Source organism: Strix aluco, chromosome 3 (genome assembly GCF_031877795.1).
Source record: "Strix aluco isolate bStrAlu1 chromosome 3, bStrAlu1.hap1, whole genome shotgun sequence".
In the NCBI taxonomy this organism is placed as follows: Eukaryota; Metazoa; Chordata; class Aves; order Strigiformes; family Strigidae; genus Strix; species Strix aluco.
The window spans coordinates 63,779,844-63,799,527 of NC_133933.1; the positions used below are offsets into that span (position 1 = coordinate 63,779,844).

Genomic DNA, 19,684 nt, shown 5'->3' on the forward strand with positions numbered 1-19,684 from the left:
CTTTATTCTCCAAAGAGTTACTTTGTTCTAGCATTTCAAGTTCTTTTGTAATTACAGATTCAAGCCTCTAAATCAGAAATTTTATTTACATTCCGCATATTTATTATTCTGGTCACACTTGTTTTGTGTCACTATCTGTAGATGCCTGTCAAAATTTAGAGTTGTGTTTCTCTTACAGAACACTAATCGGTCTGTCAACCACAGATACAAGCACTTTGACTGGTTGTATGAGCGTCTCCTGGTTAAATTTGGATTAGCCATTCCAATCCCATCTCTTCCAGACAAGCAAGTAACAGGTAATTATTCCCAGTTGTGAATTCATGGGATGGGAAGTAAGGAGATTACTTTTTTACAAGGTTCAGTTCGTTCTTACTGTTTGATTTTTTTTTTTTTCTTTTTTCCACACTCTTTTTAAAGAAGCTATCAAAAACCCCAACCTTTCACCATTCAACACTTCTGAGTTGTGATGGCCTATTGATAATAAAATATTGGCACTAAGAGCATCATTTCAGAACTCAGGTTTACTTATCTAGTCCAGTGATTTAAAAAAAACCAAAAACCAACCAAACAAAAAAAACCCCACCAACATAAAAGCCTAGTTACTGCAGAAGAGAATACTTATTATTGGAGAGAAGAGATAACTACTTATGTTACATATTTGCTGATTGTCTGGAGAAATGATTTTTGAGGTTTTGGGGGCGGGGGGGTGGTGGGGGGATGTTTTTTCTTTTGCATTTGATTCTAAATGTGTAATGCTGTAGGAGCTTTGAAGCAAATCTCCCGGAGGAAAGGGAGCATCCCCTGATAAACTGGGCTTTTTTTTGCTCACAAGTAAAATATTGCAGCTGTTTCTCCTGTTGCTCCATTTCACACTTGATTTAGGAAGCATTTTTTCATTTGTATAACATTTTGATCTGGCTTGATGTCAGTTCAGCTTGACCAAACTCTCTGAAGCTTATGGAAGTCTTTTTATTCTGACTTCCAAGAGAAGTGGGATTGGACCCTTTGAATGCTCATGAGTTCAGTCATTGCAATTGAATGTGGCAATGCCTGTGTGTTTTCAGTAGTCTCTGGCTTCCTTTCTACAAGGGTGTGCTAGAGTGCATGTAAAGAAAAGAATTGGACACCTGTATCAGGGGAAAATGCGTTACTTTTGCCTGTTTTCACTTGTGTGTTTTCTGGTAAGGTTTTATACAGCCTCTAAGACAACCAGCCAAAAACAAACATACAAAAGCTGGCATGTTGCCAACCATGTGGCTGTGGGCATCACTGAAAATGCAGCAGCTCTGCTGTGTTTGAAGAAAGCTAAGCATTGATACAGATGCTGGGATAAATGCCGAGGAAACTAAAAAGTGAGGAAGCAACTTCCTCCCCTCCCCTTAGTCTCACATTTAGAATTCACCAGTATTTTTGCTTAAACATGTGCATGTGGACTAAAAGGAAACAGAAGACCTGATGGGATCTCTAGAATTTATTGTAACTGTATTTTAAAAGACTCAAGAGTTTGGCATAGCAGTTAAACCTTGCCTGTGGATTTTGGTCTTCTGGAGTCTGTGGGAGAGGTAATTTGTCTCATGCAAAACAAAACAAAAAAAATCCAACATGCCTCCTTTTCTCTCTTTTTGAAACATTATGGGAAACTGAAAAAATGGTGCTTATTTTTTCATTGTGTTTAGGAGGCTTCTTTCTGAAGACTGTCTAGAAAAGTGTTTCTGTCCATTAGTCCTGGCAAAACAAGACTCTACAATTGGACTGCTTTGCTCAGGATCATGATTTGCTGGTGATGATATGCCTAACGACCAGCACATAACTTCCAGATGCTACTCTTTCTATTGCCTTGCATTCCTTGTGCTGGCAGGAATGCTGCAGAGATTTCAGTATAGATTAGGGGGTGGAATAAGGTATTACTGCAGGTTATATAATGTTTATTCCATAGTAGTTGATTTTTCTAATTATTTTTTTTCCCCTAGTTAATTTGCAGGAAATGTACCTGTACCCAACCTTAATTTTTCACTAGTTGTGTTCTTTACCTGCTAGTCTTGCTAGTTCCCATGTTTACAATTTAAAAAAACAACCAAACAAAAAAATCCCAAAAAACCCTAAAACCTCAGCCTTGCAGAGCTGCTGCCATAGTAACTATACAGTAGAATTATATTGAAAGAGTACATGCATTCAAGGTTTGTCATCTGCGCTGCTATGGAAATTAAGAGTTGGGTGCTGGAGGAATCTCTCATTCCTTTCAAATACATCCTATTCACTGTATGCTTTAGAAGGACAATGTCGTTTTTTTTAATTGGAAAAGATTCCCTCAGTAAGACACAGTTTGTGCTAAACCTAAAAGGTTCTTGTAAATACATAGTGTTGATGCACTATTGGTTTAAAAAAAATAAAATAAAATTTGTTACTTAAATAGTTTGTGTTTAAAATCTCTTAACTTCCAAAAAAAATCAGTCTTACATGTATGTATTCTAACAGGTTTATATGTACGATTTCTTCAGATTTTTTGAGGCTGTTCCCCAACACATTCATTTACCTATATAAAAATATGTTTATGGGAGGTACTTCTTTTTTTGAATCTGCTGTTCGTATCTGAGCAGTCCAATTGGAAACACTTTGTTGGTTAGGACATGACAACATGGAAAGAAAGTAGTTTCTTTTTTGCCAACATTTTTGAGCCTTACATTGACCAAGGATTTACTAGACTGTATCAGAAAAATATCTGCGTTCTGAGCTTGTGCCTAAATTCTCTCTTGGGTCATCTGAATACCTAATTTTTCCATCTGAATGTTAGTCATTTTTGTTTGGGTTTTTTTTTCCCCCAAAAAAGATTGATTTGAGTTGTGGGTGGGATTATGTTTTTTTCATATTTCCTGACTATCTTTAAAAGGAGGAGTACTCTTGGTCAGTAACCAATATACTGTAATTTAAGGTTCTTCTGATTTGTCCGCATAATGTTTCCTTCTTGTAAGTTCTGAGTCATTTAATTTAAAAAAAAAAAAAAAAAAGGCAAAAAAACCCCTGAGGGGTACTGAGTAGAAATGTAACAATTACTGTTTAATGTGTAACAGGGCGCTTTGAAGAAGAATTTATCAAAATGCGTATGGAGAGACTGCAGGCTTGGATGACGAGGATGTGTCGCCATCCTGTTGTCTCAGAAAGTGAAGTTTTCCAGCAATTTCTCAATTTCCGAGATGAGAAGGTAGGAAATAAAGTTCACACGCAGACTGAGATTGAGGAATTGCTCCTCCTCACACCATCCCCTTTCGAATTACGAGTTCAGTTTTGCAGCCTTCTCATTTGCCTGCCCCCCTGTGGCAGTAGTGACGGACTGGAAACTGCTGGGTTTACTAACTAATTTAGCCGATCGATCAAAATGAGGCATAAAGTTGTTTGTGTGAAGTGCAATATGCCGTTCTAACAGAGATGTGCTTTTTAAAGTAGTTTCTTCAGGTTTTTTAAGCATAGTTTGTGTCCTCGGGCAGAATAGAAACATATGTAACAACTCCCTTGGCTGTTGCCCTGCTCTGTCTCTGTGGGACTTACAAAACACTGGGGTTCTCTGATTGGTACTGCTTTGCTAACAGAAGCTACTTTGTAGCAGATCTAGGATGTGTCTGATGCTGTATTATATTTAAAACCAAACGCCCCTCCCTCAGAAACACAATTTTGACTGGAATGGGTTGTAACAGCATTATGCTGGAGTCTTACCTGATATAATCAGCCCTTTTTTATTGCCATGTCCCACCCCCCAGCATTTTCTTATGCTTTTTAAAGAGGTTTTAGTATCTTCATCTTCAGTAAATAATGTTTTTTTCATGACTGAGCTCCAGCTCTGTTACTAATTTGGGTATATATTGATGAGGAAATAAACAGGAAAACTGCCGCTTTCTCCACAGAATAGTCATACTTCTAAATACGCATACATTTTTCTGTAAAAGTAAATGATCCTTGGAGGTTTTTAAGACCAGACTGGATAAAGCCCTGAGTAACTAAGGTCACAGCTGACCATTTTTTGAATAGGAGGTCAGCCTACAAACCTCTTGAGGTCACTTCCAACCAGAATTAATATGTGATCCTGTAAGTAGAGTCTTAATAACATAGTAAGTAGCAGTCCTAGTGAAGTGCTATTTGGATGGCCAGTGGAGAGTTGTATTATTGTGCTAGTTAGTCAGCAGTTCTTAGTATCGTAACTTATGGATTGATATAAACAGAACAGATGTTGCAATACATGTGGAATTTTTAACCTTTTTATCTGTTCCCACTAAGAACTTAGTATGGCAATTGCATAATAGTCTCGTGATCTTCTTGAGTAGCTTCTGATATCAGCACTATCACATGTGCAGAGACAGCTGAATATAATTGCTCTTACACTGTGTTTCAGTAACATACAAGAAGGGTCTGTTGACCCCAGAATCAAAGTGCACAAGAAGGAAGGGGTGAAACTTTAAGAAAGCATGGCCCCACTGAAATTTTTGTTTAAAAGGTTTTAATTTATGGGTGATCTATTGGTTAACTGTTCTCCTAAATATGTCATTAACTGCTTAAGTATGTGCCCTTAAAGATGCATGAACAGTGGTGGTCAAACTTAGTCTTTTTTTTGATCTCTCTTTTTTTTTTTTTTTCTTCTTTCCTCAAGGAGTGGAAAACTGGAAAGCGGAAGGCGGAAAAAGATGAAACTGTAGGAGTCCTGATCTTTTCTACAATGGAACCAGAAGCTCCAGACTTGGACATGGTAGAAATGTAAGATAGTTTCTTTTTGCATGGACATTACACATCTCGATATACAACACATACTGAGCTAATATAAAACTAGAATAGTAAGCATGCACATATAGTCATGGATTTGAAGAGGTATTCATCAAAGCAGAGCTGAAAAATTGTTTGAATATGAGATTTTTCATAGCAATCCCTCCAAAACTTGGTGGAACTCTATGTGATGTCTCTTTGACTTCAGTGGCTGAATACTGATCCTAAAAAGACTTATGCAAAACCAGTTGATGAGATGATGTACTGGCAGATCCTATGGAGTTATGTTTTATATTGCTATGAAAGTGTATTTTGATCTTTAATCCTTCAGTTGTGAATAGTTCCAAACTGTGCTAGACTTACCAAGTAGCTCAGGATAACTGTAGGTGGACCATCAAGGAAAACAATGTGTCTGTGAAATACCTGTATACAGTGCACACACAGTATGATTCTAATATCTGGAAGCAATGGAAAGCTATTAAAAAAGAAAAGTGACTTAAACTATCAAATTTCATTTTAAATTAGTTACTGCATTTTTGGGGTATCCTTCTGGAAGAGCAAATGAATATATTTATTGTATATATGTATGTTATATATATATACACATTTTTTATGTATAGTTCTCTTGGTGGTAGACCTTTGGGTTTCATAGAGTGAAAGACTGGATTTACTCTGCAGCCTTTATTTCACTCCTTTAGGCTTAATCATTTTTCTTAGAAGATATGTAGTATGCATGACATGCTTTGCTTGCTGTTGTAGAACATAGAAACTTGGATAATGTTTTGTGTCTTAAGCTGTGAATAAACTAGATAGAAGTTTATAGTAGCAAAGAAGTAGTGTATCTGTACCTGGAAGTAACCCAGCATAGGCTGTACCCAAGATATAATAGCTGTGTGGTAGCAGTTCCGTACTAGTAAAAAAGATGGACATTTTTAGGTCACTTCTACTTCGAACATGAGGATTTCAAACTTGACTACTTTTTTTAACTGATGTGTTTTATATATATCCAAGTGGTATAAAAGCTGAAGGGGTGAAACAGAGGGAGGATTTTATACGTAGGGTGCAGGAGAGAGTGAGTATATTATATACGGAACCCTGGCAGGGAACGACCAGCATATGTTCTGCTAAACAGTTTGTCCCCAAACAGGGTGAGGGCAGGCAAGCAGCCTGCAGGGAACATTCACCAGGGGGTATTGGCTTCTAGGCTGGGGCTGGCAGCCTGCGGTGGTTCTGGGGACCTATCCCCAAGCATTGCAGAGGTAGCTGTAACACCTCAGATGTCCACACATATTCCAGACATTCCTGGAAACATCTCAGGGTGCATGAACACAGTCTTGAAAGCCATTACGTCTCTAAGTGGACAAACCAGCTTGTTCAATAGTTCTTAGTTCTTCAGTGAAAAGGCACTCTTTACTGAAACAATTTTGCTAGTACTTTGGCAGTCTTGTGTCATCCTGGTTTTGATCAAAGGATGGTAACCCTCTGCTGGTTTGTGAACTTTTTCTGTGATCGTGATACTGTAAAGTATGAAGTACAGAAAATTAAAGGGTTGTCTGCTACTGGGAAAATGGGAGTAAAACAAGAGCCTCTTGGAAAGCCCAGGTTCTGTTTCTGTGCAAGTAACTCTTTGGGTAGGGCTTTCAGCTGAGGGGGCAGGTGGGAACCTCTAGGTGGTTGGGCCATGGCTGGAGTGGCTGCCCTAGCTCTGGGGGGTCGCCTTGCTGTGAGAGGTGTCTCATACAGGCTTTGGCTGAGAGCATTTGTAAGATCTGATGCAGTTTGAATAATTCTCATTGAAAACTAAAAAATATATGTCTAGTTTTCTTTTGTAGAGTTCACTGAGCATTGCTGTGTATGCAGTGCTATTTTAATGGAAAGCTTTGATAGTCACATGAAAATGTGCTTAAAGAGGGGTAAAAAGGCACATGCTAATTCAGAATTCTCTTTTGAGCATCACTGATTTTTTTTGGTTTCATCTAATACAACTGAACACAACGGTATTGTCAATATAAAGTTATGCATATGTATTTCCCTAGCAGAACTGCTATAGTAATTTTTATTCACCTATTTTAGACTTTTATTAAAATATCTGGAACAATTATTTTCTATGTTTGTTCATTGTTGCATGAATTTTGCTACTTCTGTTACTCTAACATGTAATTTCCTGTCAATGTGGAGTCCTTCTGTTTGTGTGAAGTGTTCTAGGGATGCATTTTCATCAAATCAGATTTTGTTGTTCTGTTATTATTTGATCTCATTGGGGAGGATATTTACCTAGTAGCCTTTTGGTTTTTTTCAGATAACTAACTATAATAAGAAACACGTGGTACTGGACTATCATTAACAGAGGGGAGTAAAACAGAAGGAAAAATGCATGTATCTAAAGAGAGAAATTCTGACCTCAGCGAAATGGCAGAAATTTCAAGGAATTAATTTATTTCTATGATTATTTTTTAAGACCTAGTTGGCACTACTAAACATTGCAGTATTGCATTTAAAGGTGGAGTAATGCATCTGTTAAACTGCTTCTTGGTTTTGCTTTTTCCAAATGCAACAGAGAACAGAAATGTGATGCAGTGGGTAGGTTCACCAAAGCAATGGATGACGGAGTTAAAGAGCTGCTGACAGTGGGACAAGAGCACTGGAAGAGGTGTACAGGGCGTAAGTGTCCCTTCTGAACTCAGCAATCATTTTTGTGTTGGTTTTCTCTGTGGCTTGTTGTTGTTTATAATTCAAGGCACATCTTAAAACTAAAAGAAATGCTAAATTATCATGAGAATTGTATGGCGTTCTGGCTACTTTCAGTGTCTGAGAGTATAAATTGTGCAAGATTTTTGTTTGTGTTTCTGTTTGTTTGGGTTTTTTTTCTTTCTTTCATAACAGAAATATCTGGTCCATGCCCATAGGTTTAAAAATATTAAAAGTTAAATAATTCTAGCAATCCGGCTAAAGCCCTTGTTGGACCTGTTCTCATATATTTGTCATTTGTCTACATTTTAGTGACATGGGCAAAGTAGACCTGTCTATTTGATGAAATCATAAATGATTGCATTTTATTAACCCCTTATTTAGGATTCTTGCATGCCAGGAGGAGTGATTTAAAGATGAAATGAGTTTAAAAAAAAAAAAGAAAGAAAAGAAAAAACAACTTGATTCTAACTTAATCTTTAGCCCGATTCTTTTTCTCCTATCTTGTCTCTTCCTTCCCACAGATATTTAGGGTTGCAGAACTTCACACCAAGTCCCTATGACTCTGCCTGGGCTCTAATTTCCTAGTCCACAGCAGTGTTCAGTGTTTGTGGCCACCACAAGGCAGCTATTGAAAGGAAGCAGGTACTACAGCTGAGGATCATAATAAGAAACACTTCAGGGCAGGCTGTAGTGTCTAGTGACCAAAGACCTATCACATAAGTCTCCTCCATTTTTTTTCCTTCCTTTTTTTTTTGTTTTTGTTTTTTTCCTCTCTGACTCCCACAAAAAAACATTGTCCCCAGACTTGGGAGTAAGCACATCTTCTGAGTTATCTCTTTACTTTCTAATCTTAACACTGCAGTTGAATACCTGGGGCTGACTGGAGGGAGTGGAAAGTATAGAAGCCCAGTCACTTCTGGTAATGATTACATTAGATCTTAGTATCTCTAGGATGTGAACTTTAAATTATTTACATTTCCCCACTTTGAATAGGAGGGTTTCCTTCTACACATCACTGACCCTCCTGCTGGTCAAAAATAGTCTAACACAGGACACATCTCTAACACTGTACAGATCTCTCTTCACTAAGAAATGATGTGGAGGGCAGGGTAAGGAATAAGGTTCTTCAGATGAGACTAGAAAAACAGTGTTGCTTTGCAGTTATGGAAGCAATGATCAAAGCCACCGTAGTTAAGGGCTGGCTGTGACTTGTGCTTACAGTAGAAATTCAGTATTTTGTTCACTGCTAAAATCTCCCTAAACTTATGACACCAGTGTTTTAGGTATGGAATAACTCTTCTAATACTTGCAGCTATTAATTAGTTAGCATAAGGGCAGTAAGCCAGATGTGATTGTGTTGAAAATTTTAACTTCTAACTTTCCAGACATTCATACTGAATAGAAAAAGGAGACTGGTAAATCGGGACATGCAAAACTGAATAATTTCAGTAGTCTCTTAGTTTTTAAATTCCCTGTCAACTCCTAGTCAGAAGTATTTTTGGCATTTCCTGAGCAATAGTTACGTGCATTCCTTTCTGTGATATTTAAAGTGACTGACAGTGGAAACTTCTTAAATGCAAGTGAAGAGAAACCAAATGTTCTTCACTGAAACTTCCACTGGGGATTCAGTAACAAGTTAATGGCTGATAACAGAACTCTAGTACCCTGAATAGTACCTGTTGTATAAGAAATACTAGTTGTCATAAATAATCTAACTTCTGGGCAAGAACTTGATCAAAGATAATCAATAAAATTATGTGGTTGGGGGGGGTGTTTTTTGGTTTTTGCTTTTTTGTGGGGTTTTTTACCACACAAAGGGGTTCCTCTGTGAAAATCAGATGGTGTGGGATGCTAGAGAAACTAAAACTGCTTTTGACTTGAACAGTGTACCCTCTGAATACAAATATTTGATGATAAAAAGCACATCTACTTGGATTTTTTTCTGCTAGCATTAAGTAGCTTATAAAAATTGCTTTTGCTTTTCAGACTGCTTTTTAGGCCTCTGGGGTGGTGGTATTCAGAGTGTTAATAAATGCATTTATAAATTACAGCTTATTGACTTCATTGTGAGGAAGCAATTTATACATACATTTTCAATAAATAGATTATAAAAAACAATTTTATTATTCAGATACTTGCATCAATTTTTATCCCTAGATAGTCCTGGTTTGTAGTGCTTTTAAATATAAAATCCATGATTTGAGGAGAATTTAGGTATTATAGGTCTGTATAATAATCTCCTCTCTTAAAATATTAATGAGACCTATTCTCCATATCACTGCAGCACTTCCCTTCCCCCCCACCCCGAGGACAAAGTCTGCTCATGACGCGGAGAAAAAAAAATCTCACTGTATGCATAGGAGGACTGAGCTAGGAGTGCAGTGAGATTTTTTGGGTTTTGTTTTTATAGCAGTCACACACTGCTTCCCCAGCTGTTTGTGGCTTTCAAGAATCCAGATTGCAATTGTTTTATCCAGTTTTGAAACATCTGTAGCAGGGGAGGGGGGAAGAATGTGATTGTAAATGCTTCACTAGAGGAAATGTAAAACCTAGTTGTTTTTGACATCTGCTTCTATCATGTTTTGGAAATACTGCAGATTCAGTCTCACTTACCCTTGTGGGTTTTTCCTTCTGTTTCCCTCTTTTTCCCATTCTTTTCCCCCTTTCAGCACTACCCAAGGAATACCAGAAGATAGGAAAAGCATTGCAGAGCCTGGCACTGGTCTTCAGCACTAGTGGATACCAAGGTACTTCTGTAGCTTCATTTGTACTTTACTTAACAAAAGATATCTTAATTACATCATGCTACATTTTTTGCTAAAGGTCTTAATGCTTTCCTCTTTGAACTTTAGATGTCAAATGTGATTCTGGAAAAAAATACTAAAAACTTGTTTCCCTGTGTGTATTATGGGGTTTTTATATTCCAGTCTGCGATCTTGTTTTCTCTCACTGTATAATCATGTGGAGGAGTTTAGCTCGATCTCATTAATATGTAATCTGGTTACTGACCTGACTGACAAAACATGCTGTAGCATTTTTTTGTGATAACAAAGGAAAGAGGAGAAAATGCAGCTTTGAAAGTATCTGTCACAGAACTATTGTGTGGCTTCATGAAACAACAATTCCACATGAGGATGGAAAACTTATTACAAGGTTCTTGTATACCATTATGTGGGCTGGAGGGTTGGCTACTGTAGTCTTTTCTTGTCCTTCACCTTTCCTTCTCCTTCATAAGGGCTTCCTGAAATCTTTCCATCTTGGGACTTTTAGTTGACCAGTACTTACTCTGACTACTCATCTATCCCTTGCTTTGTACTCTTAAAGCTTTTTGACCCATAAATCGTGTATTAAAATGCAACCACTTCTGAAACTCAGGTTTTCTGCTGCTGGAAACATTGGAAATAGGTATAGTCCCTGTAGGTAGTTCTCATCTTTGTCCTGTACTTCAGCAGGATGACTGCTTAGTTAGAATTGGAGCACAGCATATTGCCTAAAATGTTACTTTTGGATGTGAGAACCAAGTAGGGGATTTGCATAGTTAGATGCTCTTAGCATGGGTTAGAAAACTGTGAATCCTAGCCAGAAACAATCTGTAGCAAGAATTCTTGAGAAAGAATTGAAAATCACTTGAACTATAGTACATGTTCTTTTGCCAGGGTAAAGGGAAAACAATATAGCTTAAAGCTAGGATGCAAAATTGCAGAACAACCTTAAGAAGGAAAGCTTCAATTTGATTTCCAGCATCTTCAAATGGTATGAAAAAATAGATCCCATGATGCTTGGGAACAAGACAAGGATGTTTCTCTTTGCTGTTTGTCTAGTTGTACCTGATTGCACCCTAGTATCTTGCTGAGGAAAATGCCCTTCCCACTGATGCCTTTGTCCTGATTGCATATATTTTGCTCTTTTTAATAACTGGTACACCAGTGTATTTTCTCAGAATTAATAATATATGGGATTCTTTGCTTTTTAATTTGAGTTCCCAGGAAGAGAGAATAAGAAAAGTTTTCATCACTGCTGCCCTCACTCTGTCGTGCCTGCTGTTTGTATACGATTTCATTTGATGGTTGCCTCAGGTACAGGTCTGTGGATTAAGCAGACTCTATGCAAAAGACATAAGCACCTGGATTTAAATTGATAGAATGTGGTTTTCCTGATCTCAATATTTAATAGAAGGCACATTCCTTCAAATGAAGAAGTACTAGCTAGGCTGAGTATGGGGTATAATTTGTCTGGACTATCAATAAAGAGGAATGGCTGCTTCAGCCATACTTAAAGCCACTCAGTTCGATTCTGTTTCTCTTCATCCTCTTTATTTTTTTTAAATACTTGAGTTCTGGAAGTTTAAGCATATAGGCCACTGAAGATTGCCACAACTGATTTGATGACACAAACACTTCCAGCTACTGGTAGCTGGCTTCTGACATGCTGAATACACTGTTAGTTAGTTCATTTGCACAGTTAGGATGGGATGTATCTGCTGTCCTTACCTCTTTCATCAGTGCTGCCTGCTTGCTCTGCAAATCCTTACTATGTGTGATGAATGTCTACTGCCTTCTCTTCTGATTTCTAGCCTAAAATATTTAAGACTGCACCAGGCAAGATGCACTCGTTAATCTGACTCATTCAAGCTCTTTTTCTTATGCTGCAGAATGGCCCTTATGAAACAGTTGCCAGCCACAGTGCATGTTAGGAATCTGTCCCCAGTATTTGCAGAGGCAAGGGTAGCTTTAAAATAAGGACACATTGAGACGTTCTCATTTAACTTGGCCATGGGCCTATGTAATGTCCAATTGGTTTTAAGAACACATGCTTTGAGAGTATGATCCTGTCCAAAAATGCATATTGGACAGTTCCAGCATATGCCTGGAAGTGTCTTGCAGCCTGACACTACATTGCCTATCTTATTGCATCATATGATGGTCTTAGGTTAACGCAGCCCTAAATAGCAGGGCTTCTCTCTTATGGCACCATATTTGGGCGAGTCTTTCTCCTATATTAAGAAAACATGAATGGCTGCAGTATGCCATTCACATATAGTAAGATCTCCTAATCCTACGTCACCCCTCAGGAATTTTGTTAAGTAGTTACATGCAAGTTTCACTATCTTGCCAGCTAGCAACAGGCACATCTTGCCTTCCAGGCTGCTTGTGTGCTGAACATTATCAGTCTGAGGTGTACTTGTCAAGAAAAATCTTGTAACAAGTAGCTCCCTAGTACATCAAATTTGATCTTTTTCTTACTCCTAGATTCTGTTAAAATACGCTTTGAAAGAAAAGAAAACAGAAACGCTTCTTGACAAAAAAAAAAAAAAAAAATCCACTGCCCCAAGTCAAGCCTCACAGAGTATTAGTTCCCTCAATATACCTGGTGTATTCCATCAGAGGTCGTAATCACTGGCATTTACCAAGCAGCCGAACTGCTAAGAGATGCTCTGCTAAACATCTCCAAAAGACTCCTCATAGTTTTACGCCTTCCTTCATCTCCCTATGACAGCATGCAAGCCTGTAAACCAATGAAAATTTTAGTTTCTCCTCATGGTTGGGTTAAAATACCTGTAGAATGTTACTAGTCTTCTTACAACTATGTTTAGTCAATGCTTTTAAGCCCTCTCTGTTTCTCATGGGGATATATGTAATGCATGCTGCCCTAATTTTGTTGTAAATGTCAGCAACATGTGGGGCTTTCTGCTTTCCCACTGATTAAAGAGCCCCTGGCATCCTGGTATATCCTTGCGCTGGGACCCAGCTCAGTTTTCACAGCTTGAGTTATGAAGCCCATTCCCAGCTTTGCATTGGTTCAGAAGCTGAGAATGCTACAAACTCGGCCCTGTCAGAGTAACAAAACTGACCAAAACTCATGCTGCCAACAGTGATTGGGAGCAATCCACTACTGGAATTCCAGTTACTCTGATGGGTGAGTGTGTGGATTGTGTGCAGTACCTCTGACAAGGTGGCCTGCTGTAGGGAGTGACCAACTGAGCATGGCACAACACTACTGGTAACACATATTAGAACTTGGAGGGTGGGGCAGGTGAGAGATAAAGTCTGACACACCAAGGCTGCCCTGGCACTACCTGGAAAAAGGTTGTAGAAGAAAAGGATGCAGTGTGAGGAGCTGCAGATATTCGTCTACCACTTGTTTGCCCTACTTTTGGAGGAGTGCCTCTGCTAGCAGTAGAAACTTTTAATGCACCCTGTGCCCTCTACAAGCTGACTTTGTGCCCTGCCGCCCCCAAATGACAGAGGATTGGTGTTGGGAGGGTATGTCTAGATTTTTTTGAAGCTCTGATCTGTGAAGGTCCTTTGAGTTCTGCAAAGAAGGGAAGAATTTTTTTTCTACTCAAATATACATGCTCTTCCTCTTCCTTTTGCTTAGATAAGAATAGTCATCATCTTTTATGGCATTATGAAATGAACAGCGTAGTCTAGACCAACCTGGCTTCTGACTCTTAATGCCATATCATGTTTTGTCCCAAAATCTAGGAGTCAGTTGCCTAAGCAGCAGTTACTTCAAGGTTACTTCTCAGCAGACATGGGGGAATTCTGAAATAATGAGATTATTTACGTCTACCTGAAATAATGAAATTGATCTCCCTGAAATTTTTTTTTATTGTTTTACAACAATGTGAAGATATCTTCTGAATTATGTACCTCTTAGATCTTGCAATGGGATTTCATGCTGGTTTTATTTTTGTTATCCAGACAGGCTCGAATAGGGGAAAAATAACTATTTCTCTAACAGTGTTTGTGTTGCTGGACTTACTGTTTCTTAGGATCAGAAGCTTTCCGCTTTATGAAACCAGTCTAATGGAAAGTAAGAACTGGTTGATAGAACTGAAGCAACATTCAGTCATTACCTTGTTTCCTTTAGGATGTGCTAAAATGAAGGTGTCCTATCTAATAAATCTCTAACATAGATTAGTCCATATGTTGTAGTAAAAGAAGATAATTTAATGTTCAAATTAATCATTGATGAAATCAATGTTTGGTAATTTCCAATTAAGTCACTGATTAATGTCTATAGAATAAAAACAAAATGCTTGTAAAAGACTAACTGCTGCCTAATATCAAGACGTATCTGAAAGGATGAGAAAAATAATTTTTTCTTAAACTAAAATTCAATATCTGCAAATTATACCTTCCCCTTTTTCTGCCTCAATTTGCTTTCCCTACTGTTGACTACATGCTTTGGACAAGCTAACAAGGATGGGAAAAACCTGTGGTGTTTTGGGAAGGTGAAGTGGCATGAAAAAACAAGAATGTAAGGCTTGTTTCCATCTTTGTCCCACGTAGCCATGTCCTCCTAGTAGTACAGTGTTATGAGTGCTTGTGGTGTTACCTAGCTTAAGATTTGTGGTAATGTCTGTATTTCTAAGTGTAGTTTATGGGGCCCTTTGATGAAAGTTAGAAACTCGTTCTCAAAAGCAGCAGTTGTTACAGAGCTTGAAAATATTATCCAAGAGTTCCCTAAAGAGTCAGAAATCTTGTTGTCAAGGAAAAAAGTTGTGCCTCCTTCTGCTTCTCTGAGCTTCTAACAGTTACGGTCCAGGACTGTTGGAGAGCTTAGGTCTAGCATCACTGCGCAGTAGGGCATAACCTGGAGCATTTACTGCTTATCAGGCATAAAAATCATTGATTAAAAATCAGAACAGCAGGTGTCTCTTCAGCTTTGTTAGTCTACTAGTGTTGACCTCCTCATTCTCCCTTCCCTCCCATTCTGGAAGGCTTCCTGTTGCCCCATGTGGGGGAATACCTGTGTATTTAAACTATGTATAATTATGAAATGTGGAAGTGAATAGTGCTAGTACTGTGGTAGAACAGTGTTTACATGGTCTCTTTAGCATTAATTTTCTATAAGATCTTCAGAGTTTTCGTTCTTTAATGGTATAAAAACTACTAATACTTTTCTAAACTTCTTTGTTACTACTGGTTATAAAATGCTGACTAGGCATTTATTGTAAAATAAGCTGGTTTAGAAATTTGCCTTGAATTAGGGCAAGTTTATTACTGTAATTGACTTACTGTAACTTGAACACTGATGTTTTCTTTTAGGAGAATCTGATCTCAATGGAGCAATAACAGAAGCAGGAAAAACCTATGAAGAAATCGCCAGTCTTGTAGCAGATCAGGTAGGAGTATTATGAATGCATTGGTGTTGTGTGTACAAACATATCACCCCTGACTCCTTTTCTTCTCTGTTAAAACATAACTGCTAGTGCTGCAGACCAGTTAAATGAAATTATTATTAATACTTCTGAATGCACCTTCATCTTCTTTTCTACTATGTATCAACTTGGGGCGATGTGATGGGAGGGTATTTCTCTTGGATCAGAAAGGTCACATTCTGGTTTCTAAAATACTAAAATTATTACTTTATGTTTGTTTTCTGATGTCAGTGAGCTGTCTTCATTACTGATTCAGGTCACAAATTGTTGTTATCAGTACAATCTCATTACATATACAGATATGTACGTGCACAGGTGTATCTCCTTAGTCACTGACTTGGAAAGCTGTTTTAAGAACAAACTCAACCTTGAGACCAAGAGGATCTGCATTTTGGAGACTTCTAAGCTTAATACACTAAACATCAATTTATGACTTGAATACTGATACTAATCAGGATTTATTTAAGCTAGATTTTTACCAAAGCAGGCAATTGCATGTCAAGACAATGAAACGCAGCAAGATCTGGATCCTGTAGGTGTTTGGGGAATGCAGGGGAAGGTAGAAACCCTATCCTTGATTAAATCTCATTCTTTTATATCAGTATGTGATGCAAAATCCCTCACTTCATAAGCTAGTGTTGAGTAAAACAAAGAATAGAGGCATCTGCTCACTGGTGCTCGGTGCCTTACTCTAAAGAGCTTATATTTTAATAAGGACCTTTTATAAAATATTAAAAACTTGTAACAAACAATTAAGACTTTGGTTTTTTTCTGTTCTTCCTTCCCTTTTTTCTCTCACCCTTTTTTGGCATCATAGTTTCTTTTATGATGTTAATATGCCACAGATGCCTTTACTAATGCTTACACTTTCTTTATTAGCCGAAGAAAGATCTTCACTTTTTGATGGAAACAAATCATGAATATAAGGGATTTCTTGGTTGCTTCCCTGACATCATAGGAGCTCATAAGGTATGTGAGGGGCCTTTCCTTTTAAGGGTTGGGCAGTAGGAAGATCTACAGCAACAAAAGTGGTGGTGTGGTACACTGCATTTGTGCAGCAGCCTGGCCCGTGCTTCCAGAAACACTGAAAGCTTCTGTGAAGCTGGTGTGTTGATTTTTTTAAAATAAAAAATACTTAGAGAAGAGGGAAGCTAGAACTTGTCTCGAGATCTGAAAATATTCTGACCTTCTGCTATATTAAAGCACTAGAAGCTTCATGATTTTCTTCAGGTTAACTTCATGTCCCAATGTGATGAATAGCAGTAGTATAACTTTGTAGTATTTGAGTCTTACACGGTAGTTGATACTAAACCACATCAGTATTGTAGGAAAAATTGCGTATGCTTACATGGCTAGCTTACTGATATGTGATAAATAATCATGCACTGCCTAGAAGTTTCTTTAATATTTAAAAATAGAGAATAGGCCTGAATTTTCTGGGGAACAAAAAACCCCCAAAACCCCAGCAACAAGAAACAACCACTTTGTTCTCTGTAATATGAAAGCCATCAAATAATAATACAAAAAATTTAGCCATTGTGTCTACTTTTGGATATTCTGCTTTTTTTTGGTTCTGGAGTTTTCCTTATGTTCATGTGCCTGCCATATTTTAGGAAACTAAAAATTTTGAAGTATTAAACACAAGTATTTTTTTACCACTTGAAGTGTTAAATGCATGAAACAAGAACATATTTCTGAGAGCAACACAGATAAAAGCATATCAGATTTGTGTATTCTTTCTTCAGGACACTTATGGTCCCTCATCCCACAGAATCCTTGGGGAAAAATACCATAAAAGGAGAAGAAATGTTTTTAAAATTTGAAACATAAGCCTCCTGCCAAGAGATGTGTAAATAGATTCTCTTGAATATTGTATGGCACAAATACATTGTGAAGGGGGAGGCGTTTCTTTTTATGCTTGTTGTTTATGTGACACAAGGATTTTCCCGAATCAAAAGTTGTACATTGCAATGAGTTGTAGCTTCTTGGAAAATAGTTTGTTGTCTCATCTTGTCTAATGTGCAAATAAGGTTCTACAAGCATTTGATAGTTTGAGGCTTTTGAGTGTCTGTTGTGTTGGTCAGCTATGTTTTGAAACTTGGTCCTTTTGTCCTTTCTATATGTATCCTTGTGTATTACTGCCTTTACTAAACTCAATTTCCTAGTGACTGTGTTCATGCCTGTGTTTGAAGTCACTTCTTGCCAGCTGTTAGGACTCTTGGAGGCAATAGAGTGAAATTATAAACTTTGGGTGAAAATATGGGAAGGCAGAATCGGTCATTGTGTGTGTGTATATATATATATGTACCGTGTGCAAGCTCAAAACGTGGCCAGTGGCATTTCAGATGACTATAAAGACCTTTAAGTTGACTACTCTTTTAATCTACTCTTTCTGCATTTGGTTTCTACAGGGAGCAATAGAAAGAGTGAAGGAAAGTGATAAATTAGTTGCAACCAGTAAAATAACACCACAAGACAAACAGAACATGGTGAAACGTGTGAGCACCATGGCTTATGCACTACAAGGTAAACCAGATTTTGGGCTAAATGGCAATGTTGTAGACCTCTGAAGGACATCTCAAGTTCTACCAGGAATGATAATAGCTCAGTGTGGTTTGGGTGTTGTTTGGGGTTTTTTTTGTGACCTGCTTAGATTCTCCTAAAACTGCAGTTATTTTGCCCATTGTTCTCTTTCAAATCTCATACTGCTATTGCAAGAGATACATGTTTTGGAAGTGGAATTTAAAAAAACAAACCAAAAAACCCCAACCACCCCAGACTGATTCTTTCATTTTTAAGTTATAATGTCTCAAAGAAAAAGCATGGGCCCTGGTGCAGGAAGCAGTTCATCATGTGCAGAAGTGTTTTTCTGACTCATGGTTTAGTCAGACATGATCCAGTTGAGATTCATGTTCTTGTGGATAAGATTTTATTTCCTGGATGTTCTTTGAATTAACTTTTTCCTCTTTAGGTTAGAGATTGTCGTGGTTTAGGACAGAGAAACCAGGACAGAGATGATGTAAATATGAGACATAGCACACCACACTTGAAAAACCGTGGAAGTGAGGAGTCGGGGTTCAGTCCTGAAGGATTATCAAGCCCTTAAGTGCATGCTGTTACTGCCTTCAGTGGGACTACTCATTGCTGAGGGAGTTGCATCTCTTTTTACTTACTTAAAGCCAAGAGTACACAGTATTTTAAAGGACAAAGTCAGAGCAGCACACAAAATTGATTTTAAAACCAAGAAAACTCCCCACCCCCTCCTTCCTGGTCACAATGATGCAGGAGGACTGTGCTGTGTAAGTGGTAATCATGGAAGAGAACTCTGGATCCAGACTCTTACAATCTAGAATATTTCTTCTCCCTCTATTGGTATCTCACAATATATTTAACTTTTTATTTCAGCTATAAGCTGTGATCAGACAAGAGATGCAGAAAGTGGTGAAAGGTGTTACAGAATCGGTAGTGCTGTTTCACAGGTTTCTACTGAAATAGCTTCAGTCAAGAATGGGTCAAACATTACTGGCTGTGGGGGTTTTTTTGAGCTAAATATTTACAGCTGTGGCTTACAATTTGATATCTATACCCCTGGAAATCTGAATGTCCTAGCCAAATTCTGTTGGAAGTACTTCAGAAAAGAGCAGTTACCTCAGGAGGAGAAAATGCTGCTTGTATTCTTTATCAAATCTTTGTACACCTGAGTATTGTAACAAGAACCTGGCTTTATCTAGGAAGTGTTTATATTTTAGCAGTGAGTAACTGACACCCCGACAATTTTACAAACAGTTCCATCATAACTTTAGTGCTGCAGGCAAAACAGGTTGTGGAAGCATGAGAACAGTAACTATGCTGGTAGGGCTGGACACTGAGCTTGTTGCACAGTAACTAACCTGAACTGTTCCTAGTTACAAATGCTTCTCTTAAATAATTTGCATCCTGGGTCTAATTGCAGCTGAGATGAATCACTTCCACAGTAACCGGATTTATGACTACAACAGTGTCATTCGTCTGTATCTGGAGCAGCAAGCACAGTTTTATGAAACGGTAAGGTGTAGTATTTCAGTGACATTTTCCTGGCAC

The 19,684-nt window shown here is 38.0% G+C and overlaps 1 protein-coding gene across 2 annotated transcripts in view; it reads left to right on the forward strand.

The window, feature by feature from the left end:
• SNX9 (sorting nexin 9) overlaps positions 1 to 19,684 on the forward strand; it is a 63,923-nt gene that overhangs the window by 39,556 nt on the left and 4,683 nt on the right. For both annotated transcript variants that reach the window (XM_074818844.1, XM_074818843.1), the window contains exons 9-17: positions 179 to 296; positions 3,069 to 3,199; positions 4,637 to 4,740; positions 7,304 to 7,407; positions 10,107 to 10,184; positions 15,492 to 15,568; positions 16,484 to 16,573; positions 18,016 to 18,130; positions 19,557 to 19,648. In XM_074818844.1, the coding sequence (XP_074674945.1) occupies positions 179 to 296; positions 3,069 to 3,199; positions 4,637 to 4,740; positions 7,304 to 7,407; positions 10,107 to 10,184; positions 15,492 to 15,568; positions 16,484 to 16,573; positions 18,016 to 18,130; positions 19,557 to 19,648 (909 nt within the window). The remainder of the gene's footprint in view (positions 1 to 178; positions 297 to 3,068; positions 3,200 to 4,636; positions 4,741 to 7,303; positions 7,408 to 10,106; positions 10,185 to 15,491; positions 15,569 to 16,483; positions 16,574 to 18,015; positions 18,131 to 19,556; positions 19,649 to 19,684) is intronic.